This window comes from Rattus norvegicus, chromosome 1, assembly GCF_036323735.1.
Source record: "Rattus norvegicus strain BN/NHsdMcwi chromosome 1, GRCr8, whole genome shotgun sequence".
NCBI lineage: Eukaryota > Metazoa > Chordata > Mammalia > Rodentia > Muridae > Rattus > Rattus norvegicus.
In genome coordinates, this window is record NC_086019.1 from 26,997,110 (window position 1) to 27,023,427 (window position 26,318).

Consider the following 26,318-nt stretch of genomic DNA (forward strand, 5'->3'; position numbering starts at 1 on the left):
TCCAATTTTCTGAGGAACCTCCAGACTGATTTCCAGAATGGTTTTACCAGTCTGCAATCCCACCAACAATGGAGGAGTGATCTTATTTCTCCGCATCCTCGCCAGCATCTGCTGTCACCTGAGTTTTTGATCTTAGCCATTCTCACTGGTGTGAGGTGAAATCTCAGGGTTGTCTTGATTTGCATTTCCCTTATGACTAAAGATGTTGAACATTTCTTTAGGTGTTTCTCAGCCATTCGGCATTCCTCAGCTGTGAATTCTTTGTTTAGCTCTGAACCCCATTTTTAATAGGGTTATTTGTCTCCCTCCGGTCTAACTTCTTGAGTTCTTCGTATACTTTGGATATAAGACCTCTGTCTGTTGTAGGATTGGTAAAGATCTTTTCCCAATCTGTTGATTGCCGTTTTCTCCTAACCACAGTGTCCTTTGCCTTACATAAGCTTTGCAGTTTTATGAGATCCCATTTGTCGATTCTTGAACTTAGAGCATAAGCCATTGGTTTTTTGTTCAGGAAATTTTTTCCAGTGCCCATGTGTTCCAGATGCTTCCCTAGTTTTTCTTCTATTAGTTTGAGTGTGTCTGGTTTGATGTGGAGGTCCTTGATCCACTTGGACTTAAGCTTTGTACAGGGTGATAAGCATGGATCGATCTGCATTCTTCTACATGTTGACCTTCAGTTGAACCAGCAACATTTGCTGAAAATGCTATCTTTTTTCCATTGGATGGTTTTGGCTCCTTTGTCAAAAATCAAGTGACCATAGGTGTGTGGGTTCATTTCTGGGTCTTCAATTCTATTCCATTGGTCTATCTGTCTGTCTCTGTACCAATACCATGCAGTTTTTATCACTATTGCTCTGTAATACTGCTTGAGTTCAGGGATAGTGATTCCCCCTGAAGTCCTTTTATTGTTGAGGATAGTTTTAGCTATCCTGGGTTTTTTGTTATTCCAGATGAATTTGCAAATTGTTCTGTCTAACTCTTTGAAGAATTGGATTGGTATTTTGATGGGGATTGCATTGAATCTGTAGATCGCTTTTGGTAAAATGGCCATTTTTACTATATTAATCCTGCCAATCCATGAGCATGGGAGATCTTTCCATCTTCTGAGGTCTTCTTCAATTTCTTTCCTCAGTGTCTTAAAGTTCTTATTGTACAGATCTTTTACTTGCTTGGTTAAAGTCACACCGAGGTACTTTGTATTATTTGGGTCTATTATGAAGGGTGTCGTTTCCCTAATTTCTTTCTCGGCTTGTTTCTCTTTTCTGTAGAGGAAGGCTACTGATTTATTTGAGTTAATTTTATACCCAGCCACTTTGCTGAAGTTGTTAATCAGCTTTAGTAGTTCTCTGGTGGAACTTTTGGGATCACTTAAATATACTATCATATCATCTGCAAATAGTGATATTTTGACTTCTTCTTTTCCGATCTGTATCCCCTTGACCTCCTTTTGTTGTCTGATTGCTCTGGCTAGAACTTCAAGAACTATATTGAGTAAGTAGGGAGAGAGTGGGCAGCCTTGTCTAGTCCCTGATTTTAGTGGGATTGCTTCAAGTTTCTCTCCATTTAGTTTAATGTTAGCAACTGGTTTGCTGTATATGGCTTTTACTATGTTTAGGTATGGGCCTTGAATTCCTATTCTTTCCAGGACTTTTATCATGAACGGGTGTTGAATTTTGTCAAATGCTTTCTCACCATCTAATGAAATGATCATGTGGTTTTGTTCTTTCAGTTTGTTTATATAATGGATCACGTTGATGGTTTTCCATATATTAAACCATCCCTGCATGCCTGGGATGAAGCCTACTTGATCATGGTGGATGATTGTTGTGATGTGCTCTTGGATTCGGTTTGCCAGAATTTTATTGAGTATTTTTTGCGTCGATATTCATAAGGGAAATTGGTCTGAAGTTCTCTTTCTTTGTTGGGTCTTCGTGTGGTTTAGGTATAAGAGTAATTGTGGCTTCATAAAAGGAATTCGGTAGTGCTCCATCTGTTTCAATTTTGTGGAATAGTTTGGATAATATTGGTATGAGGTCTTCTATGAAGGTTTGATAGATTTCTGGACGAAACCCGTCTGGACCTGGGCTCTTTTTGGTTGCGAGACCTTTAATGACTGCTTCTATTTCCTTAGGAGTTATGGGGTTGTTTAACTGGTTTATCTGTTCCTGATTAAACTTAATACCTGGTATCTGTCTAGGAAATTGTCCATTTCCTGTAGATTTTCAAGTTTTGTTGAATATAGGCTTTTATGGTAAGATCTGATGATTTTTTGAATTTCCTCTGAATCTGTAGTTATGTCTCCCTTTTCATTTCTGATTTTGTTAATTTGGACACACTCTCTGTGTCCTCTCCTTAGTCTGGCTAAGGGTTTCTCTATCTTGTTGATTTTCTCAAAGAACCAACTTTTGGTTCTGTTGATTCTTTCTATGGTCCTTTTTGTTTCTACTTGGTTGATTTCAGCTCTGAGTTTGATTATTTCCTGCCTTCTACTCCTCCTGGGTGTATTTGCTTCTTTTTGTTCTAGAGCCTTTAGGTGTGCTGTCAAGCTGCTGTGATATGCTCTCTCCTGTTTCTTTCTGCAGGCACTCAGCGCTATGAGTTTTCCTCTTAGCACAGCTTTCATTGTGTCCCATAAGTTTGGTTATGTTGTACCTTCATTTTCATTAAATTCTAAAAAGTCTTTAATTTCTTTCTTTATGTCTTCCTTGACCAGGTTATCATTAAGTAGAGCATTGTTCAATTTCCACGTATATGTGGGCATTCTTCCCTTATTGTTATTGAAGACCAGTTTTAGGCCGTGGTGGTCCGATAGCATGCATGGGATTATTTCTATCTTTCTGTACCTGTTGAGGCCCGTTTTTTTTTTACCAATTACATGGTCAATTTTGGAGAAAGTACCATGAGGAGATGAGAAGAAGGTATATCCTTTTGCTTTAGGATAGAATGTTCTATAAATATCCGTTAAATCCATTTGGCTCATGACTTCTCTTAGTCTGTCTACATCTCTGTTTAATTTCTGTTTCCATGATCTGTCCATTGATGAGAGTGGGGTGTTGAAATCTCCTACTATTATTGTGTGAGGTGCAATGTGTGTTTTGAGCTTTAGTAGGGTTTCTTTTACGTATGTAGGTGCCCTTGTATTTGGGGCATAGATATTTAGGATTGAGAGTTCACCTTGGTGGATTTTTCCTTTGATGAATATGAAGTGTCCTTCCTTATCTTTTTTGATGACTTTTAGTTGAAAATTGATTTTATCTGATATTAGAATGGCTACTCCAGCTTGCTTCTTCTGACCATTTGCTTGGAAAGCTGATTTCCAGCCTTCCATTCTGAGGTAGTGTCTGTCTTTGTCTCTGAGTTGTGTTTCCTGTAGGCAGCAGAATGCAGGGTCCTCGTTGCGTATCCAGTTTGTTAATCTATGTCTTTTTATTGGGGAGTTGAGGCCATTGATGTTGAGAGATATTAAGAAATAGTGATTATTGCTTCCTGTTATATTCATATTTGGATGTGAGGTTACGTTTGTGTGCTTTTCTTCTCTTTGTTTTGTTGCCAAGACAATTAGTTTCTTGCTTCTTCTAGGGTATAGCTTGCCTCCTTATGTTGGGCTTTACCATTTATTATCCTTTGTAGTGCTGGATTTGTAGAAAGATATTGTGTAAATTTGGTTTTGTCATGGAATATCTTGGTTTCTCCATCTATGTTAATTGAGAGTTTTGCAGGATACAGTAACCTGGGCTGGCATTTGTGTTCTCTTAGGGTCTGTATGACATCAGTCCAGGATCTTCTGGCCTTCATAGTTTCTGGCGAAATCTCTGGTGTGATTCTGATAGGTCTGCCTTTATATGTTACTTGACCTTTTTCCCTTACTGCTTTTAATATTCTTTCTTTATTTTGTGCGTTTGGTGTTTTGACGATTATGTGATGGGAGGTGTTTCTTTTCTGGTCCAATCTATTTGGAGTTCTGTAGGCTTCTTGTATACCTATGGGTATCTCTTTTTTTAGGTTAGGGAAGTTTTCTTCTATGATTTTGTTGAAGATATTTACTGGTCCTTTGAGCTGGGAGTCTTCACTCTCTTCTATACCTATTATCCTTAGGTTTGATCTTCTCATTGAGTCCTGGATTTCCTGTATGTTTTTGACCAGTAGCTTTTTCCGCTTTACATTTTCTTTGACAGTTGAGTCAATGATTTCTATGGAATCTTCTGCTCCTGAGATTCTCTCTTCCATATCTTGTATTCTGTTGGTGAAGCTCATATCTACAGCTCCTTGTCTCTTCTTTTGGTTTTCTATATCCAGGGTTGTTTCCATGTGTTCTTTCTTGATTGCTTCTATTTCCATTTTTAATTCCTTCAACTCTTTGATTGTGTTTTCCTGGAATTTTTTCAGGGATATTTGTGTCTCCTCTCAATGGGCTTCTACTTGTTTATTCATGTTTTCCTGGAATTCTTTCAGGGATTTTTGTTTCTCCTCTCTGTAGGCTTCTACTTGTTCTCTAAGGGAGTTCTTCACGTCTTTCTTGAAGTCCTCTAGCATCATGATCAAATATGATTTTGAAACTAGATCTTGCTTTTCTGCTGTGTTTGGATATTCCATGTTTGTTTTGATTTGTTTGTTTGAATTGGGCTCCGATGGTGCCATGTAGTCTTGGTTTCTGTTGCTTGGGTTCCTGCGCTTGCCTCTCACCATCAGATTATCTCTAGTGTTACTTTGTTCTGCTATTTCTGACAGTGGCTAGACTGCCCTATAAGCCTGTGTGTCAGGAGTGCTGTAGACCTGTTTTCCTTCAGCTAGTTATGGGGACAGAGTGTTCTGCTTTCGTGCGTGTAGTTTTCCTCTCTACAGGTCTTCAGCTGTTCCTGTGGGCCTGTGTCTTGAGTTCACCAGGCAGGTCTCTTGCAGCAGAAAAGTTGGTCTTACCTGTGGTCCCGAGGCTCAAGTTTGCTCACGGGGTGCTGCCCTCAAGCTCTCTGCAGTGGCAGCAAGCAGAAAGATCTGCGCCGCCGTTTCCAGGAGCTTCAGTGCACCAGGGTTCCAGATGGCGTTTGGTGTTTTCCTCTGGCGTCCGAGATGTGTGTGCAGAGTGCAGTCTCATCTGGTTTCCCAGGCGTGTCTGCCTCTCTGAAGGTTTAGCTCTCCTTCCCACGGGATTTGGGTGCAGAGAAATGTTTATCCGGTCTGTTCCTTCAGGTTCCGGTGCTGTCTCAGGCGCAGGGGTCCTGCTGCTCCTGGGCCCTCCCCCACGGGAACCCAGAGGCCTTATACAGTTTCCTCTTGGGCCAGGGATGTGGGCAGGGTTGGGAAGTGTTTGTGGTCTCTTCCGCTCTGCAGCCTCAGGAGTGCCCACCTGACCAGGCGGTGGGGTATCTCTCCCACGGGGTCTGGGAGCAGAGAGCTGCTGTGGGCCAGGGTCCGCGGGTGTGGGACTCCCGGTAAACACAGGAGGTGCCCGGTCCTAGAGGAATTCTGCCTCTGTGTGTCCGAGTTCACCAGGCAGGTCTCTTGCAGCAGAAAAGTTGGTCTTACCTATGGTCCCGAGGCTCAAGTTCGCTCGTGGGGTGCTGCCCACGAGCTCTCTGCGGCAGCAGCCTACTGCTATTTTTAAAAGAGAAAATATTGCTTCTTTCATAACATTACCTGGCCTAACTAAATATTGCATATTAATAAGAGTGTTTGAAATCATTCTATAAGTCTTGATGGCAGTAAATGAAATGTGAATGTGCAAAGAGAAAAGTGTGCAAAATTTTGGTAGCATTTAGTGCTTTGAATTTTCAAGAATAGGTATGAAATATGTGGTGTGTCTTGCAAATCTTTATCCTGTTTAATCCTTACTAGTTATCTATAATGTGATAATAGAGTATATAGAAGAATACTCATAGTCCAGAGGAAATCATGTGCTGTGGCTCTTACTTGGCAGAATACCATCTCTGAATCTCTGATGAATTCAATAATAGAACTGCTCAAAATGGCATAGGAGACATGGTATTTAAAATGCCAGTAAGAGAACACTTTACAATGAAATCTAAAATGTTCCTGCCACCAACTGAAATGCTATTCTCCTATATTCCTAGTTAGAATTTCTGATATAGTCCACCACCACAGTTACTTTGGACATGTTACCAGTCTTAAAAACAGAGCTCCTCCATTGAGTGCCTTCATTGGCTTTTAGCAGTCAGAGTAAGTGAGGCTGTCTTCCCATCTTCCATCCTTATGAAATTGAATTTTATGAAAGAGACGTCACCTAGAGTTTGAGAATTGTGATTGACATCTTCTATATAGCTGCCTTGCGTGAGTCAAAAGGAAAGTAATGATAATAACTGTGTCCTGAAGCATGAGCTTGTGTCTGGGTTTGTGGAGAAGAGCACCTCAGAGAGAAAGGAAGTGGCCATTCTATCACTATGACAACACTGCTATGAACAAGACCATCCAGGTTTTCCTGCTCAATTATGCTATATACGATGTGTATACTTAACAGAGAGATCTCAAAATCCTGATGGCATTATCTATTACCTCAACTTAAAAAAGACACCTACCCTAACCTAAAGAAAGAAATGCCCAGAAGCATAAAAGAAGCCTACAGAACTCCAAATAGATTGGACCAGAAGAGAAATTCCTCCCATCACATAATAGTCAAAACAACAAATGCACAAAACAAAGAAAGAATATTAGAAGCAGTAAGGGAATGTGGTCAAGTAACATGTAAAGGCAGACCTATCAGAATTGCACCAGACTTCTCACCAGAGACTATGAAGACCAGAAGATCCTGGACTGATGTCATACAGACCCTAAGAAAACACAAATGCCAGCCCAAGCTACTATATCCAGCAGAACTCTCAATTAACATAGATGGAGAAACCAAGATATTCCATGACAAAACCAAATTTATACAAGAACATTCCACAAATCCAATCCTACAAAGGATAATAGATGGAGAACTACAATACAAGAAGGAAAACTACACCCTAGAAAAAGCAATAAAATAATCTTGCAGCAAACCCAAAAGAAGAGTGACATACAAGCATAATTCCACCTCTAACAACAAAAATAAGAAGATGAAACAGCAATCACTATTCTTTAATATCACTTAACATCAATGGACTCAGTTCCCCAATAAAAAGACATACTAACCGGCTAGATACATAAACAGGACCCAGTATTTTTCTACATACAGGAAACATACCTGTGATAAAGACTGAAACTACTGCAAGTAAAAGGCTGGAAAACAGTTTTCCAAGAAAATTGTCCCAGGAGCAGCCATACTAATATAGAATAAAATCATCTTTCAACCAAAAGTTATCAAGAAAGATAAGGAAGGATACTTCATACTCATCAAAGGAAAAATCCACCAAGATGAACTCTTAATCCTAAATATCTATGATCCAAATGCAAGGTCACCTACATTCAAAAAAGTAACCTTACTAAAGCTCAAAGCACACATTGCCTCTCAAACAATAAGAGTGGGAGATTTCAACACCCCACTCTCATCAATGAACAGATCATGGAAACAGAAACTAAACAGACACATAGAAAAACTAACAGAAGCCGAGAACCAAATGGATTTAACAGAAATTTATGAAACATTTCATCCTAAAACTAAAGAGTATACTTACATCTCAGCACTTCATTGTACCTTCGTTAAAATTAACCATATAATCAGTCACAAAACAGGCCACAACAGATACAAGAACATAAATATAATATCATGCATCCTATCAGATCACCATGGACTAAGGCTGGTATTCAATAACAACAAAAACAACTGGAAGTCCACATACACATGGAAGCTGAACAACGTTCTACTCAATGATAACTTAGACAAGGAAGAAATAAAGAATGAAATTAAAGACATTTTAGAATTAAATGACAATGAAGGCGCAAAATACCCAAACTTAGAGGACACAATGAAAGCAGTGCTATGAGGAAAACTGATAGCCCTGAGTACCTCCAAAAAGAAACTGGAGAGAGCATACATTAGCAGCTTAACAACAAACCTAAAAGCTCTAGAACAAAAAGAAGCAAACACACCCAAGAGGCAGGAAATAATGAAATTCAGTCCTGAAATCAACCAAGTAGAAACAAAAAGAACTATACAAAGAATCAACAAAACCAGGAGCTGGTTCTTTACGAAAATCAAGATAGATAAACCTTTAGCCAGATTAACCAGAGGGCACAGAGACAGTATCCAAATTAACAAAATCAGAAATGAAAAAGAAGACATAACAACAGAATCTGAGAGAATTAAAAAAATTCATCAGACTTTAATACAAAAGCTTATATTCAAGAATACTGAAAAATCTAGATGAAATGGACAATTTTCTAGGAAGATACCAGGTTCCCAAGTTAAATCAGGATCAGATGAAGCCTCTAAACAGTCCCATAACTTCTAAAGAAATAGCAGTTATTAAAAGTCTCCCAACAAAAAAAAAGGACCAGATGGTTTTAGTGGAGATTTCTATCAGAACGTAATAGGAGACCTAATACCAATACCAATACTGTCCAAACTATTCCACAAAACAGTAAAAGAATAAACACTACATAATTCATTCTATGAAGCCACAATAACTCTTATACCTAAACCACACAAAGACCCAACAAAGAAAGAGAACTTCAGACCAATTTTCCTTTATGAATATCAATGTAAATTACTTAATGAAATTCTCACAAGATGAATCCAAGAACACATCAAAAATGGTCATCCAGCATGATCAAGTAAGCTTCAACCCCGGGATATAAGAATGGTTCAATGTAAAGAAATCTATCAGCATAATCCACTATATAAACAAACTCAAAGAAAAAAACCACATGATCATCTCATTAGATGCTGAGAAAGCAGTTGACAAAATCCAACACTCCTTTATGTTAAAAGTCTTGGAAAGATCAGGATTTCAAAGCCCATACCTAAACATAGTAAAAGCAACATACAGAAGACCAGTAACAAACGTTAAACTAAATAAAGAGAAACATGAAGCAATTTTAGCAAACTAAAATCAGAGTCTAGACCAAGCTGCCCTCCTTCCCTACTTACTCAATAGAATACTCGAGGTCCTAGCCAGTGTAATCAGATAACAAATGGAGGCCAAACAGATATGAATTGGAAAGGAAGAAGTCAAAATATCACTAATTGCAGATGATATGATAGTATACTTAAGTGACCCCAAAAATTCCTACAGCTGATAAATAACTTCAGCAAAGTGTCTGGATATAAAAGTAATTCAAATGAGTCAGTGGCTTTTCTCTATTCAAAGGATAAACAGGCTGAGAAAAAAATTACAGAAATGTCACCCACCACAATAGTCACAAATAACATGAAATACCTTAGTGTGACTCTTACAAAGCAAAGAAAGGTCTGTATGACAAGAAGTTCAAGTCTCTGAAGAAAGAAATTGAAGAAGATCTCAGAAGATGGAAAGACTTCCCATGCTCATGGATTGGCAGGATTAATATAGTAAAAATGGACATTTTACCAAAAGCAATCTAAAGATTCAAAGCAATCACCATCAAAATTCCAACTCAATTCTTTATAGTGTTAGGAAGATCAATTTGCAAAATTATTTGAAATAACAAAAAACCAAGGATAGTGAAAACTATCCTCAAAAATAACAGAACTTCTGGGGGAGTCACCGTCCCTGATCTCAAGCTATATTACAGAGAAATAGTGATAAAAACTGTATGGTCTTGGTATACAGACAGGCAGGTAGGTCAGTGGAATAGAACTGAAGAACCAGAAAAAAACCCACATACCTGTGGACATTTAACATTTAACAAAGGATCTAAAACCATCCAGTAGAAAAAAAGATAGCATCTTCAACTAATGATGCTGGTTCAACTGGAGGTCAGCATGTAGAATTACACAAATCGATCCATTCTTATTGCATTGTACAGTGCTCAAGTTCAAGTGGATTGAGGACCTCCACTTAAAATTACATCCACTCAAACTAATAGAAGAAAAAGTGGGGAAGAACCTCAAACACATGGGGGCAGGGGAATTTTCCTGAACAGATTATCAATGGCTAATTTTCTAAGATCAACAAATTGGACCTCATTAACTTGCAAACTTTTTGTAAGGCAAAAGACACTGTCATTAGAACAAAATAGCAACCAACAGATTGGGAAAAGATCTTTATCCATCCTAGATCTGATAGAGGCGAATATCCAAAATATACAAAGAACTCAAGAAGTTAGACTCCAACGAGTCAAATAACCCTATTAAAAATGGGGTACAGAGTTCAACAAAATTCTTAGTTGAGGAATACCAAATGTCTGAGAACCAGCTAAAGAAATATTCAACATCCTTCGTCATCATGGAAATGCACATTAAAACAACTCTGAGATTCCACCTCATACCAGTCAGAAAGGCTATGTTCAAAAACTCAGATGACAACAGATGCTGGCAAGGATGTGGAGAAGGAGGAATACTCCTCTATTGTTTGTGGAGTTGCAAGCTGGTACAACCACTCTGAAAATGAGTGTGTACGTTCCTCAGAAAATTGGACATAGTACTACCTGTGGACCCAGCTATACCACTCCTGTGCATATATACCCCAAAAAATGCTCCAACATATAACAAGGACACATGCTCTACGATTTTTCTAGCAGCCTTATTTATAATAGCCAGAAGCTGGAAAAAACCGAGATGCCCTTCAACAGAAGAATGGATACAAAAATGTAGTACAAATGCACAATGGAGTTCTACATAGCTATCAATGACTTCATGAAATTCAGAGGAACTAGAAAATATCATCCTGAGTGAGATAACCCAATCTCAGAAAAACACACATGGTATGCACTCACTGATAAGTGGATATTAGCCCCTAAGTTCGAATTACCCAAGATACAATCCACAGACCACATGAAGCTCAAGAAGAAGGACAAAGTGTGGATGCTGCAGTCCTTCTGAAAAGGGGGAACAAAAATATTCATATGGGAAGATATGGAGACAAAGTTTGGAGCAGAGGCTGAAGGAAAGGCCATTCAGAGTCTGCCCCACCTGGGGATCCAGCCCATATACATACAGCTGATTCTAAGAAGTACATGGTGATAGGAGCCTGATATAGCTGATATAGCTGTCTCCTGAGAGACTCTGCCAGAAAATGACAAATACAGAGGTGAATGCTAGCAGCAATCCATTGAACTGAGAATGGGGTCCCCAGTGGAGGAATTAGAAAAATGATTGAAGGAGCTGAAGGCATTTGCAACCCCATAAGAACAACAATACCAGGGTTGGGGATTTAGCTCAGTGGTAGAACGCTTGCCTAGAATGCGCAAGGCCCTGGGTTCGGTCCCCAGCTCCGGGAAAAAAAAAAAAAAAAAGAACAACAATACCAACGAACCAGAGCTCCCAGGGACTAAACCTCTACCCAAAGAGTACTCATGGACAGATCCATGGCTCCAGCTGCATATGTAGCAAAGGATGGCCTTGTTGGTCACCAGTGGAAGGAGAAGCATTTGGTCACAGAACGATGACTGCTTATATTTGCTGGGTGAATACTGGGAAACTCAATAGTGAATCAGGAACATATATGTAAACATAATGAAGATCTATCTGATAGACTTATTCTAGACCCTCTCTGATCCATTTTCTGGTATAACATATAGTTCAGAAAAAAAATATATTGCTTATAAAATGTATGACGTGAAATTCTACCACTGAGGCCTTCTAAATGCTGCATAGCTTCCTCTGAATTTTGCTTATTTCACCTTTTTTCTTTTTATTGACTGAATTTTGACTTTGTTGACATGTCTTGAAGAGATGATTCAAGGTCTAGTGTCTGTGTCGAATTTCCAAACTCACACCTGTAATGTGCTTAGATTGACACATGAAAACTCCTTAGAAATACTGTCATTTTGATGTGTCCTGGGTCTTCTGAGAGGTTACTTTTTCTCAGAGCAAAATTATAGACTCCACAGAGGAATCAAAGCAGGGATATCTCAACCAAAATGGCCTCTCCTATGCATAGGTTAGTCTATTTCACGTGGATATACTGAGATTTCAAACCTGGTAAAGGAGTCTTAAGCTGTGAAGATTTAAAATGAGTTTGCCAAGACACTTCTAATACATAGTGTTGCTCATAGCTTCATGGGAATACTATTTGCTAGCTGCATTGATAGCAGAAAATATCAGTTCAGCTTTTTTCAAAACAAATGTTCTGATATATCTGTGCCATCATCTGTACCCTGAATGACACTGTTAGTAGGGCTAGAGCAATAGTGATAATTATGTCTGTTGGTATGGCTGATGACAACTTCGTTTATTTGAAGATCAAAGAGGTCAGGCATAAAAATAGATACCAGGCTTTTTTGTTTGTTTGTTTTTTTGGGAGTGGGGGTTTGTCTCTGTCGTGTCCCAAGAAAAAAGAACCTTATTATTTCTTTTTCTATTGAGTTAGAAAAGCAACTGTTGCAAAACTACTAACAAAGTGCAAATAACATATCATAAATATCTAGTATATTCAGGTGTGGATGGCTCCTTGCTGAAAATAAGGGTATATGTGTTAGAAATCAGGGATTGCACCTAGTGCTATAATCGTGATATTAAACATGTATGCCTTTGTGATGGTCAGTGTACTCTTATGTAAAACAAATGTAAGACTTGATAATTTTTTGTATAGTTTTAGGGTAAGCCCTATTGAAAACATTAAAGTTCTAACTATAGTGAGTATAATTATTGATTAAATTATAGTAATTGTGACATCAGAATGTGAACATACCCAATCCAGTAGGAGGATAGACATTCATATATAATGAGGAAATACTAATATAACTCTTTGGCATCAAATAAAAAAACCTCAGTTACAAAATTCAATTAATGTTTAGTGATTTCATCTTATATTCACACACACACACACACACACACACACACACACACACACACACACACACACACACACACAAGTCTATGCACATAGAGAACCGGAAAAAAGAAATGTTATGATTTTGTAAGTTAACTCATTAATATACTTTGTTGCTTATGACAAGGTTTTTCTCTTTTATATTTTTAAATCAGATAATACCAATCAGCTGTTCATCAGCTTGTCTTTTGAAAACATGGGCGTTGACTATAAAATGGTTTTAAATTGCTCTGCACAATGAACAGCTGTAAGAAAGAAGTAATTATTTCGTTATCATGACAACTATAACATTAGGTTCCAGATTGAAAATTATATTTAAATAAAATTATTATCGATAGTAGGGGCAACCAGATTAACTCTTTGTTGCTAAACCTTTAAATTTACTAAGAAAAAAATCTAAGTCTGCTTTAGTACAAATGTAGTGTGTCAGAATTTCAGGTCACAGAAAAAAAATCAATTCTGTAAAAATCATAATAGTTTCTGTTTGAATCTTTGTTTTCATGTGAAATCATTAATAAGTTCTTATAATAATTTTTAATGTGGAGCCACCTTCATCTTGTTAAAAATATTTTACATGTATTTATTTATTTTATGCATGCATGCTTGCCCACCCAAACGTGTGTGTGTGTGTGTGTGTGTGTGTGTGTGTGTGTGTGTGTATGTGTGTGTGTAAGCAATTTATATGATGCAGGGGGCATGGTTCATATGTGGAGATCAGTTCTTTCCTTTGCTTCCACCATGAGAGTTCTGAGCATCTAACTCAAAACCGAAAGTTTTTATTGATGTTAGCTGTATGGATGCAGGCTTTTTTAATAAATGTTCATTTTGCTGCATTTGAAGAGACTTAAAAATGACAATAGAGAGAACAATGTTTGGGAACTGGGTTTTGTATATTTTGCCAGGTTTCCATTATCTATTTGAGAGATGATATGTAAGAGGAAAAAAATCACTCAATAGCCTGCTTCCACAGCATTTAGACATTTTTTTGAATATTTTATTTATTTACATTTCAAATGTTATTCCCTTTCCTAGTTTTCCATCCATAAATCCACTATCCTATCCCTACTTCCCCTTCTTCTATGAAAGTGTTCCTCACCCATCTAACCACCCCTTCCTGCCTCTTGGCCCTGACATTCCCCTACATAGGGGGTTCAGCCTTCTCCATCGAATGGTGCCCCAAAAGGCCATCCTCTGCTACATATGCAGCTGGAGCCATGGGTCTGTCCTTGTGTACTCTTTGGATGGTGGTTTAGTCCCTGGGAGCTCTGGTTCGTTGGTATTATTGTTCTTATGGAGTTGCAAACCCCTTCATGTCCTTCAATCCTTTCTAAAATTGTCTAGTGGGGACCCCATTCTCAGTTCAATGGTTGGCTCCTCTGTATTAGTTATGCTGTGGCAGAGCCTCTCAGGAGACAGCAATATCAGGCTCCTGTCAGAGTGCACTTCTTAGAAGCAGCAATATTGTCTGGGTTTCATGACTGTATGAATATGGGTTAGATCCCCAGGAAGCACAGACATTGCAAGGCCTTTCCTTCAATCTCTGCTCCAATCTTTGTCTCTGTATTTCCTCATATGAGTATTTTTGTTTCCCCTTCTAAGAAGGACATAGCATCTGCATTTTGGTCATCCTTCTTCTTGAGTTTCATGTGGTCTTTGGGTTTTATCTTGGTTAATCTGAATTTTTGGGCTAATATCCACACATGCATAACATGGGTTTTCTTGTCTTTTTTTTTTTTTTTGGTTTTGTGATTGGATTACCTCACTCAGGATGATATATCCTTGTTCCATCCACTTGCCTATGAATTTCATTAATTCATTTTTTAATAGCTGAGTAGTAATAGCATTCCATTGTGTAAATGTGCCACATTTTCTGTATCCATTCCTCTGTTGTGGGACAACTGCGTTCTTCCCATCTTCTGACTATTATAAATAAGGCTGCTATGAGCATGGTAGAGCATGTGTCCTTGTTATATGTTGGAGCATCTTTTTGGTATATGCCCTTGAATAGTATAGATGAGTCCTTAGATAGTACTATATCCAATTTTCTAAGAAAACACCAGACTGATTTCCAGAGTGGTTGTACCAACTTGAAATCCCACCAAAAATGGAGAAATGTTCCTCTTTCTCCACATGCTCGCCAGCATTTGTTGACACCTGAGTTTTTGATCTTGGCCATTTTGACTGGAATGAAGTAGAATTGCAGGTTGATTTGGGTTTCCCTGGTTACTGGGGATGTTGAACATTTCTGGTTCTTTTTTTTTTTTTTTTTTCGGAGCTGGGGACCGAACCCAGGGCCTTGCGCTTCCTAGGCAAGCGCTCTACCACTGAGCTAAATCCCCAACCCGAACATTTCTTTAGGTGCTTCTCAGCCATTTGGTATTCCTCAGCTGTGAATTCTTTGTTTAGCTCTGAACCCCATTTTTAATAGGGTTGTTCGTCTCCCTGCAGTCTAACTTCTTGAGTTCTTTGTATATATTGGATATTAGCCATCTATCAGATATAGGATTGGTAAAGATCTTTTTCCAATCTGTTGGTTGCCGTTTTGTCCTAACAACAATGTCATTTGACTTAAAGAATCTTTGCAAATTTATGAAGTGCCATTTGCCAGTACTTGAGCTTAGAGCACATGTCATTTATGTGCTGTTCAGAAAAATTTCCCCTGTGCCCATGTGTTTGAGGCTCTTCCCCACTTTTTCTTCTAATAGTGTGAGTGGATCTGGTTTTATGTGGAAGTTTTTGTTCCACATGGACTTGAGCTTTGTACAGGGCAATAACAATGGATCAATTTGCATTCTTCTAAATGCTGATCACCAGCTGAAACACCACCATTTGTTGAAAATGCTATCTTTTTTTCCACAGGATGGTTTTAGCTTCTTTGTCCAAGATTAAGTGACCATAGGTCTGTGGGTTCATTCTGAGTCTTCAATTCTATTCCATTTATTTACCTGCCTGTCTCTGTACCAATACCATAGAGTGTTTATCACTATTACTCTGTAATACAGCTTGAGATCAGGGATTGTACTTCCTCAAGAAGTTCTTTTGTTGTTGAGAATAGTTTTTTCCTATCCTGGGTTTTTTGTTATTCTAAATGAATTTGCAAATTGATCTTTTTGACTCTATGAAGAATTAATTTGGAATTTTGATGGGGATTGCATTGAATCTGTAGATTGCTTTTGGCAAAATGGACATTTTTACTGTATTCATTCTGTCAATGGAATCATGGGATATCATTACATATTCTGAGCTCTTCAACATCTTTCTTCAGAGACTTGAAGTTCTTGTCATACATATCTTTCACTTGCTAGGGTAAAGTCACAGTGAGGTATCTTATGTTATTTGTGCCTATTTTTAAGGGTGTCATTTCCCTAATTTTTTTCTCAGCCTGTTGTTTATCCTTTGAGTAGGGGAAGGCTTCTGATTTGGTTGAGTTAAATTTATATCAGGCCACTTTGCCGAAGTTGTTTATCAACTCTAGGGGTTGTCGGGTGAAATGTTGTGGGTCACTTAAGTATGATATCATATCATCTCCAAAGAGTGATATTTTGACTTTTTCATTTCAAATTTGTATCCCATTGACCTTCTTTTGTTCTCCGATCGCTCTGGCTAGGACTTTGAATACTATATATAATAGGTAGGGAAAGGATGGGCATCCTTGTCTAGTCCCTGATTTTAGTGGAATTGATTCAAGTTTCTTTTTATTTAGTTTGATGTTGGCTACTGGTTTGTTGTGTATTGCTTTTACTATGTTTAAGTATGGTCCTTGAATACCTGATCTTTCCAAGACTTTAAACATGAAGGGGTGTTGAATTTTGTCAAATGCTTTCTCAGCATCTAATGAGATGATTATGTGGTTTTTTCCCTTTGAGTTTATTTAGAGGATTGTGTTGATGGATTTCCATATAATGAACTACTCCCAAATCCCTGAGAAGAAGACAAATTGATCATGCTGGATGATCATTTTGATGTGTTCGTGGATTTGGTTTGCGATAATTTTATTGAGTATTTTCACTTTGGTATTATTCATAAGGGAAATTGGTCTGAAATTACCTTTCTTTCTTTGGTCTTGTGTGGTTTAGGTATAAGCACAATTATGGCTTCATAGAAGGAATTTGGTAATGTTCCATTTGTTTTTATTTTGTAGAATTCTTTGGATACTATTGGTATTAGGTCATCTAAAAAGGTATATTTGTGACTATTGTTAAGATAGATATTGAAAAATAGAACTCTGCACTAATTACGAGACTGTTTAGATGGTTTATTCGATCCTGATTTAACTTGGGTATCTAGTATCTGTCTAGAAAATTGTCCATTTTATACAGATTTTCCAGTTTTGTTAACTATAGGCTTTTGTAGTAGGATCTAATAATTATTGAATTTCCTCAGATTCTGTTTCTCCCTTTTAATTTCTGATTTTGTTAATTTGGATACTGTCTCTGTGCCCTCTGGTTAGTCTGGCTAAGGGTTTATTTATCTATCTTGTTGATTTTCTCAAAGAACCAGCTCCTGGTTTAGTTGATTCTTTGTATAGTTCTTTTTGTTTCTACTTGGTTGATTTCAGCTCTGAGTTTGATTATTTCCTACCTTCTACTCCTCTAAGTATATTTGCTCCCTTTTGTTCTAGAGCTTTTAGGTGTACTGTCAAGCTGTCAGTGTATGCTCTCTCTTGTTTCTTATAAGAGGCACTCAGAGCTATGTGTTTTCCTCCTAGCGCTGCTTTCATTGTGTCCCATAATGTCTTCAATTTCTTTTTTTATTTCTTCCCTGACCAAGTTATCACTGAGGAGAGCGTTGTTCAACTTCTATGTGTATGTGGGCTTTCTGCCCTTTTTTAGTTATTAAAGACAAGCCTTAGTCTGTGGTGATCTGATAGGATGCATGGGGTTATTTCAATCTTCTTGTATCTGTTGGGGCCTGTTTTGTTTATATGCTCAATTTGGCGAAGGTTCCATGAGGTGGTGTAAAGAAGGTGTTTTGTAGGTTCCCTTGCATTTGGAACAGATATTCAAGATTGAGAGTTCATCTTGGTGGATTTTTTTTTTGATGAATATAAATCATCCTTCCTTATCTTCTTTGATAACTTTCAGTTGAATGTTGATTTTATTCGATATTAGAATGGCTACTCAAGCTTGTTTCTTCAGACCCTTTGATTTGAAAATTGTTTTCCAACCTTCTACTCTGAAGTAAAACCTGTCTTTATCACTTAGGTGTGTTTCCTGTTTGTAGCAAAATTCTGGGTTCTCTTTTTGTATCCAATCTGTTAGTCCATGTCTTTTTATTGGGGAATTGCATCCATTGATGTTAAGAGATATTAAGGAATAGTGTTTGTTGTTTCCTATTATTTTTGTTATTAGAGATGAAATTATGTTTTTGTGGCTGTTTTCCTTTTGGGTCATTGCAAGATTACTTTCTTAGATTTTCTAGGGTTTTTTTTCCACTCCTAGTGTTGGAGTTTTCCATCTATTTTTTTTTTGTAGAACTGGATTTGTAGAAAGCTATTGTGTAAATATCTTGGTTTCTCTATCTATGTTAATTGAGAGTTTTGCTGAATATAGTAGCCCAGGCTGGCATTTGTGTTTTCTTCTGGTCTATATGACATCTGCTCAGGATCTTCTGGCTTTCATAGTCTCTGGTGAGAAGTCTGGTATAATTCTGATAGCTCTGCCTTTATATGTTACTTGGCCTTTTTCCCTTAGTGCTTTTAATAGTCTTCCTTTGTTTTGTGCATTTGGTATTTTGACTATTAGGTGATGGGAGGAATTTTTTCTGGTCCAATCTATTTGGATTTCTGTAGGCTTCTTGTTTGATTATGAACATCTCTTTCTTTAGGTTAGCATAGTTTTCTTCTATAATCTTATTGAAGACATTTACTGACCCTTTAAGTTGGGAGTCTTTGCTCTCTTCTCTACCTATTATCCTTATCTTTGACCTTCTTATTGTGTAAAAATATGAAATGCTTCACAAATTTGAGTGTTATCCTTGCACAGGGGTCATGCTAATCTTCTCTGTAATGTTCCATTTTTAGTATATGAATTGCTAAAGTGATCACCTGCATTTTTATTTTATTGCAACTCTATGCAGTCTACAGTAGTCTGCCATGTTTGCATAGATGACCTTTGAAAGGACAATGAAACTGCTTGGCTTCTCCAACGTGTTAAAATATTTAAGGAAAATTATTCCGTATTTATGATTTGAGAGAAGGAAAATTCTTGTCACAATATCAGAGGAAAAAGAAAGAGAGAATTGCATTTTAGGCACTTTTTAAAACAAAAATGTCTTCAATTCTTTTGTTGAAATTTAACACAAAATGGATGTATGCTAGTAATGTACCAATCCAAATAGGGATTATCATTATATACAATATAATGATAAATGCATAATAAGTTCAACTGCAATCGTCAGTCACATTATTCATCAGGAATTAGACCTTATATTTGTTCAAATTAAAAACTCCATTATCAGTAGTAATGAGGGCAGCATTGTTTGTGGACCAAGGTGTTAATGGCAATTAATGGTATTGTATAATGACACAATGGTATTGGGTTGAAGTTAAAATGGAGAACAAAATTTATGTATAAGAAAGGGACAATAACAAATGCTTTTTGGTTGATATTTTATGTGAAAATAAGGCAGGGCATAAACGATAGTACTATATCTTTTCAAATGCAATGACTTTGCATTTATATATCAGATGATTTGAAGGACATCAGGTAAATGAATTTGAACATCTCTATGGATAAAAACAGAATACTACTAAGAGTGCATTAAAAGAAGCAATAAATAAAATAAAAGCAAATCATGAGTTTTGCCTTCACCAAAGTAAGATAATGTGACAAACTGAAATTATAGGTAAAAGTTCTCTGTACTATTCAAAAAAAAAAAATAAAATAAAAAAGAGGAATTTAACAACATATGTTCTATCATCAGACTACAACACAACATAAGGATACATGGAGTGTGTATATGTGTTCATATCATGCATGTGTGTGTGTGTGTTTTGGGGGGTGCAGAAGTCTATGTTGGATGCTTTTCTCAATCATTCTTCCACTGCAACCTGGGACTTGCTATCTTGGGCAAGTACCCAGGATTTTCCTCTCTCCATTGCTTCAGCTCCTGCACTACAGACACTATACTAGCTAGGTACTTTGGTTTCAAGTACTACTGTTGTTACCTCAGGGAGGTCAGACATTTAGCATCTTAGAATCCTTAATCTACAAAATCTGAGGATCAGGATTCTTTCCTTGGATTTGCACATGACTGAGGAGGGATATGTATTTTTCCAAGACATGGAAGAGGTTTTTAACAATACCAGTACTATGCTTATATTTATGACTATTTCTGAGGCAAGAAAATCTGAGGAAACCTGATCTATGCTTATAAACTGTTACTTCACTTAGACTTACTGAATGGGTCCAATGCTTTAGTATAGCTTTAACTTACAGCACCTGTGATAAAGCTATTTACTGTATACAGTAGAACAAGGGAAAAGGAGAGATATGCGTGTGTGTGTGTATGTGTGTGTTTGTGTGTGTATGTGTGTTTACACATACACATTTGACATCATTTATAAGGTTATTCTGTCTTCATAATCTCTTGAGGAAAAAGCAATTTGTTTTGTCATGTGAACCTAATAAATATTATTAAATTTTCATTTTAGCCTTGCAAATTTAGCAAGTACCTTATTGTCTATTTGTTTTTATAATTAATCATCATAATTATAATCTTCTTGTGCAAGTGGTACATTTGTTCAGAAAGTTTCCACTGCTTGACTGATACGCTCAATGCTTTTCCCCTGCTGTGTCCTCACAGTTGTGATGCTCAAATACAAATGCTTCAGGGTTTTTTGTTTCTTTGTTTGTTTTATTTTTGCTTTTGCTGTTGTCTTTCTTTGGTGTTTATAGGCAAAAACGAAGGAAGCTCAATGTTGAAATGAACTTTCATATACATGATTAGAAGTTGTTCTATCAAAAGAACAACTTAATCCTTGGCACTATTTATTGAGGTACACACACAGTGCTCATCCAGCATTGTCCTGTGTTACAGATAAATCTTACTTATCTTGCTAAATACTCAAAATAGCAGAAGGAATGTCTCAACTTCCTAATACTATCTCAATGTTTAACTAGTATATTCAAGCCCTACAGACTTTCTGTGATCATTAGTCAATCAAAATATTGTACTGCTATCTTGTGCTATGATGGATTTAGCATATACAAAGGAACAATAACATATCACCAACATCATCACCATCATCACTACTGCCAGCATCTCCCCCTCATCTTATTTCCTCGTCCTCTTCTCTTTCTTTTTCTTCTTCTACTTCTGACCCTGCAAAGATACAATGTCAATGATCTATTTCAGTTGAGTCTGTGATAATTACAGTCATTTCACAGTTCAGGCTTTGTTTTAGGTGATGGGGGTATTATGCAAACAGCTGTTGAGAATTTCTCCTCCCAAGTCCTCAGGAGAAAGTCTGATGCTAAGCTAAAACACTGATATGGGAATGATACCCACTCAAGAATTCTTCAAACTAGGCCATATGCATGATTTTTAAATAAAAACTGCATATAGGTAACATTATATGGACTGAACAGTTTATTTAAGAATGTACATGCACACACACACACACATACACACTCATAACAACAAAGAATTTATGTATTAATTTGAGATAGAGGAAAGGAAGAGCAGGGGGGATATTGGAAAGGTAGGAAGCATTATTGAAGGTAGGTATCTGTGCATACACATGGGCATCAAATATGAGTCATAGCATTGTGTAGAAGTCAGAGGACAATTCATAGGAGACAGTTTATTGCTTCCACTGTGGGTTCCATGGACCAAACTGAAATAATCAGTCTTATACAATAAGCAGTATGACCTACTGAGCTATCTCACTGGCCCCAAATGTGTTTATCTTAAATACAGTATTTCCTGCTGAAGACAACTCTCATTAAATCACAAATGATATTAGTAAAACACATGGTTTTAAAACCTCCGTTTCCTTTGAAATCAGGCTGAATGTTTCTGAGTCCTAGTGTAGAGTATTGAGATCATGTGTGATGTGTTTTTCCAAACAGTATGCCTATTATCCACTTGAGGGCAGGCAAGAATAAAGCCAATGGAATGCTTATTTTTTGGGTCCAAGGAAGGATTTCCCAGAAATCTTTATTTCACTATGTAGTGAAAAATGAAATTTCAGAACTACTGAAAGTTTGTTGGTGTTACTTGGTTGTCTTTTTTTATCTTCTCATTACTTAAAATTTTTTGTATGTCTTAATTGCAAAGTGATTTAAGAAATAAGAGAAATTGTCTTTGTTTGAAACAATGACTGATTTTTGTTTTCAATTTGTCATTAATACTTTCTTTTCAACCTTTCTTTTACATTGCCTACATAATGAAAACTAATTTATAATTCTACTGTGTTAGGACTGGAAGAGCCCTTCCCATCTGCTGATGTTCACTTTTCAGTAAAAGGTCAGACACTCAGAGAAGAAATGAGTCATGCGGCCTGTTGGTCATGGATCTTCATACAGAATTCTAGTAGCTCACTAGCTTTCTTTCATATTTTTCCTTTGTATCAGTCCCCAGCTCACAGTGTGACATTTGAAGACAACACAATAAGCCCTGCATGGAGACTTAAATACCTTTGGTTGATGACTTTAAATGTTTAATAGCGCACATAAAATATGAATTTTTGTGACTGTGCAGATGACATCTTATAAACAGTCCTTAATGTTTCTCTAGAACCATCCCTAAAGGACAAGTTACTCAGATGCTGTTCCTATGCAATCTATAGGAACATACTGTTCTCACTGTTAAAAATACCACATACAATAGTTATACTTGATATTTATAATGTCACAGTGATTCATTCAGTATCTCTCATTTGTGCTGACCTATACTGTTCTCCTTTTTATTCTAGGTTTGTGTGCTAGAGAGGCAAATATTTGATTTCCTTGGATATCAGTGGGCACCTATCCTGGCAAATTTTGTACATATTATCATCGTCATCCTTGGTTTGTTTGGAACTATTCAATACAGACCTCGTTACATAACAGGAGTAAGTATCCTTTCTGCATGTATCTGTTTTATTGAGCTGGAGAAAGATGGGCATGCTACAGAAGTCCTACAAATGAAGTATATCTCCATTTAAGGATAGCATAATCTTACATCATGTGTTTATTTTCACAGTTTCAGACTGTCAGTAGTAATTAAGCTTGATAATGGTTATAACTGTGTTGCATATTCATTAATTGCACATTGGGCAAATGTTTTCCTATAATCACAAACAGAACCATGATCCTATTACTCTAAATTATGAAGTTGTGTCCTCTCAATTAAGAAAATATAGTAAGATTGTTTTCTCATTTTAAATAATTTTATTTCAAAATTAAATATACATACATTAAAGTCACTGAAAACAAATATACTATTGACGTGAAAATTTCAGTGCACTTTAGGGATAGTAATTGAATTAGTTGGAAGCTAGAATACTCTGGAACATTGTTTCTGTGTTTCCTGAAATTCTCATTTTGACTCAGAGGATGTAATTTAAATTCAAATTCAAGTTAAACTTACTTCACATAAAAGCTGAAATTCAACTGTTTCAGTTGCTATGGGAACTCAAGCAGCATTTTTTTTCTTTTTACTTTGAATATGCTTCAGACTTTAGCTATCACACTTTATTAATGTGGGTTTTTTTTCCCAAGTTTAACCTTTGCCTTCTTTTTCTATTTTTGACAAAGGATAAATATATAGTGACTTATTTTAAATGTAAACACTAATTTGTCACAATGTCTATGTTATTACATCTGAAGAGCTGCCTCAGTGAGCCCACAGCAACAGGGCTTCTCAAGTTTCAGGAAACTTGTTTCTCATAAAGTGTGCCCTTGGTTGACCTGTTCTGTACTCCTGAGCAGAGACAGCTCACGGGAACTGAGGCAAGAACATAGTGAAAGACAGATCCAAGGGGACTAATACTTTGCTTAGGAATTCAGAGAAGCCCATAGTCCATAAATCTAGGAGCATGCTCTGAGAAAGGACATGTTATATGTAGCTAGGTAGTGATCTACATCTCCTAAAAACTGTTCCGTGGAAGAGTAAAAAAATGTTTATGCTTAATTTCATTGCGCCCATATGGCCATGGTACTAAGAACCTAGTATAGGCCTGCAAGGTTTACGAAAATAAAAACACATACTCAGGTCATTCATGTTAGGAGAATGTCAGAGCTTTATTGAGGTTCACAGACTATATAACCCAAGCCCACTGAGTGGAAGCACAATGGAAAAATGAGTTTACATTCTCAGCAGGAAAACAGAAACCGAAATTAAACCTGACAGGAAAGATGTTAGTGCAGAGGTGTATAGAAAGGTCAGGATATTCCTTTGTTAGGAACAAAAGGCTTCAATATGCATCAGCAAGGCTCAGCAGGGGGCAACCACTGGGGACGCCCAGGAGGGTACGACACTAAGTTAAGATACTATTGCCTATTTTGACAATTTCACACAAATATGTAGATTATTTTTATTAGATTGACCTTCATAGCTTTCATTGTTTCCCTCTCCAGCTGATTTTCTCCCTTTTTTTCTTTTATATAGCATCGTTTTTCTATAGGTGTGTGTGTCTGTTTGTGTGCATATGTGTATATGTGTGTGTGTGTGTGTGTGTGTGTGTTTATGGATGTGTGAATGTGTGCCCATGCCAGTGAGTTTAATTAGATTGTTTGCATGAGCATACATGAGAGCTTGTGCAACTTGTCCACCACCTGTAGGAAAGTGATTCCTCATCTCTAGCAAGCTGTTGAACTCTTGTAAATTCCAAGGAGGAGTTGTGCCTAATGAACCATTATCTCATAAAAGATAAAGTGTTGAAGGGCCCAAACATGCAGAGACTGGTGACAGATAACTTCAGCTGACAAGAATTCATGAATTCAATGATTGTATCAATCACAGAAAACACTTTTTACAACACATCTCCTTACCTCCCTCCTCTTACATTCATTTTTTTTTCTCCCTCTTGTGTTTCTTGGTCTAGGAGTAACATCAATGTCATGTTTAGGGCTGAGCACTTAAAAGCCATTTACTCTCAGCAGTTGATCAGGTTTGAATCCCTGAGTTAACTTCTGCATAGTACAACCAAAACTTTTCTGGCCAAGGCTGAGAGCTTTGCCCATCTATGGATACAAACAATATGTACTTTTAACAAAACAATGCTAGTAATATTCCTCCTAGTACCCATGAGTGGCCTAGCCAGTGGCATTTGACCAGGTTTCCAAGATCAGGAACACATCACCTCATGTGCAGTGTGACCCATATTCAGTGAGAAAGCTTCATTTAACTATGCCATCATCGTACCAGTTAGCAAAACCTATCTGATAATTCACCATCTGCTAATTCAGCATTGCAACATGTCAAGCCCATATCTGTTAAGTGTACAATGACTGTCCTCTTCCAGAAACCAGTACTGTATTCTCTAGTGCAATGGACACTAACCATGAAAGAGGGCACTTGGTTTATTTTTCTGTGTCCTATAGCCAAAATAAATAATATCTTTCCATTATGGTCTTATGGGCAGTTTTGGGTAGGCAACCAAAAGCAATGGCTATAGTCTGTATATTTTTGGTTGCATTTGATGCCTTCATGACCAACAACTCATAAAGCTCACATTTGGCAGTGTGATTCGTGTTTAATAACTGTTGGCTTCTGGGAGCAGCATAATCCATTCAAGTAGTATACCTTCATCAAATGATTTCTCTCTATTTTTTTCTTTTTTGGTGAGAATGGAATACTTGTAATGATGTTGCCTCCCTTTAAAATATGTGTATTTCTCAAGGTTATTTTGAGAAATTATTATTCTGTGTTCAACTACTTTCTTGCTTTTATAAAACAAATAGCTACAAAGACAAATTAGCAAAATGAAGGTTTCTGGAAAACTTACAGTAGTCAAAATATTGAAAATTTGTGCTTCCTATTTGGAGACAATCAGTATAGATTAGTACCAAAGCATCTGGAAAAAGAATCATATTAAGAATATAAATAATAATATGAAGCCATTGCAAAAATAAGTATTTTTCCATAGGACTAGGAAAAGGACAAAAAAAATACATGTTTAATGAGTTTGGCCTGTAGTGCTAAATAAATATACTAATGTAACATTGTGAATGCAGATTATTCTCAAAGAAATATGTATTTCTGCACTAATATGAGTCATTCATCATATGAGAAGCTACTTTGTGGTCTCACACTAGTAACTAAGAGTTTTAGTATGTGTTACTCAAAATTCTTACATTTCCACAACTTAAATGCTTATTTTTAAATCTCTTTGTATTTTTGCAATGCAGTTTTAAAAATAATCTATGTGTAGTTAATAACTATTTTCTGAAATAAAATTTAATTTAAATTTTTTAAAGCAGTTCATAAATTTGGGTGTAGAGTAAACCAAAATCATTTTCTTATCCTCTTCTAGTCTCTTTCTAT

General features: G+C 36.9%; 1 protein-coding gene and 1 non-coding gene across 6 annotated transcripts in view; one reads left to right on the top strand and one right to left on the bottom strand.

Annotated features, from left to right (window-relative positions):
• Window positions 1-26,318, top strand: part of Nkain2 (sodium/potassium transporting ATPase interacting 2) — a 1,207,754-nt gene that overhangs the window by 508,729 nt on the left and 672,707 nt on the right. For all 5 annotated transcript variants that reach the window (XR_010058891.1, XR_005499794.2, XM_063276515.1 and 2 more), the window contains exon 2: window positions 22,765-22,902. Coding sequence is in view for 3 of the 5 variants with exons in the window: in XM_063276515.1 (XP_063132585.1) it covers window positions 22,765-22,902 (138 nt within the window). In the remaining 2 variants the exon portion in view is untranslated. The remainder of the gene's footprint in view (window positions 1-22,764; window positions 22,903-26,318) is intronic.
• Window positions 18,785-18,891, bottom strand: Rnu6-1001 (RNA, U6 small nuclear 1001). Its single transcript, XR_005499956.1, has one exon. It is a non-coding gene; the product is annotated as a U6 spliceosomal RNA (small nuclear RNA).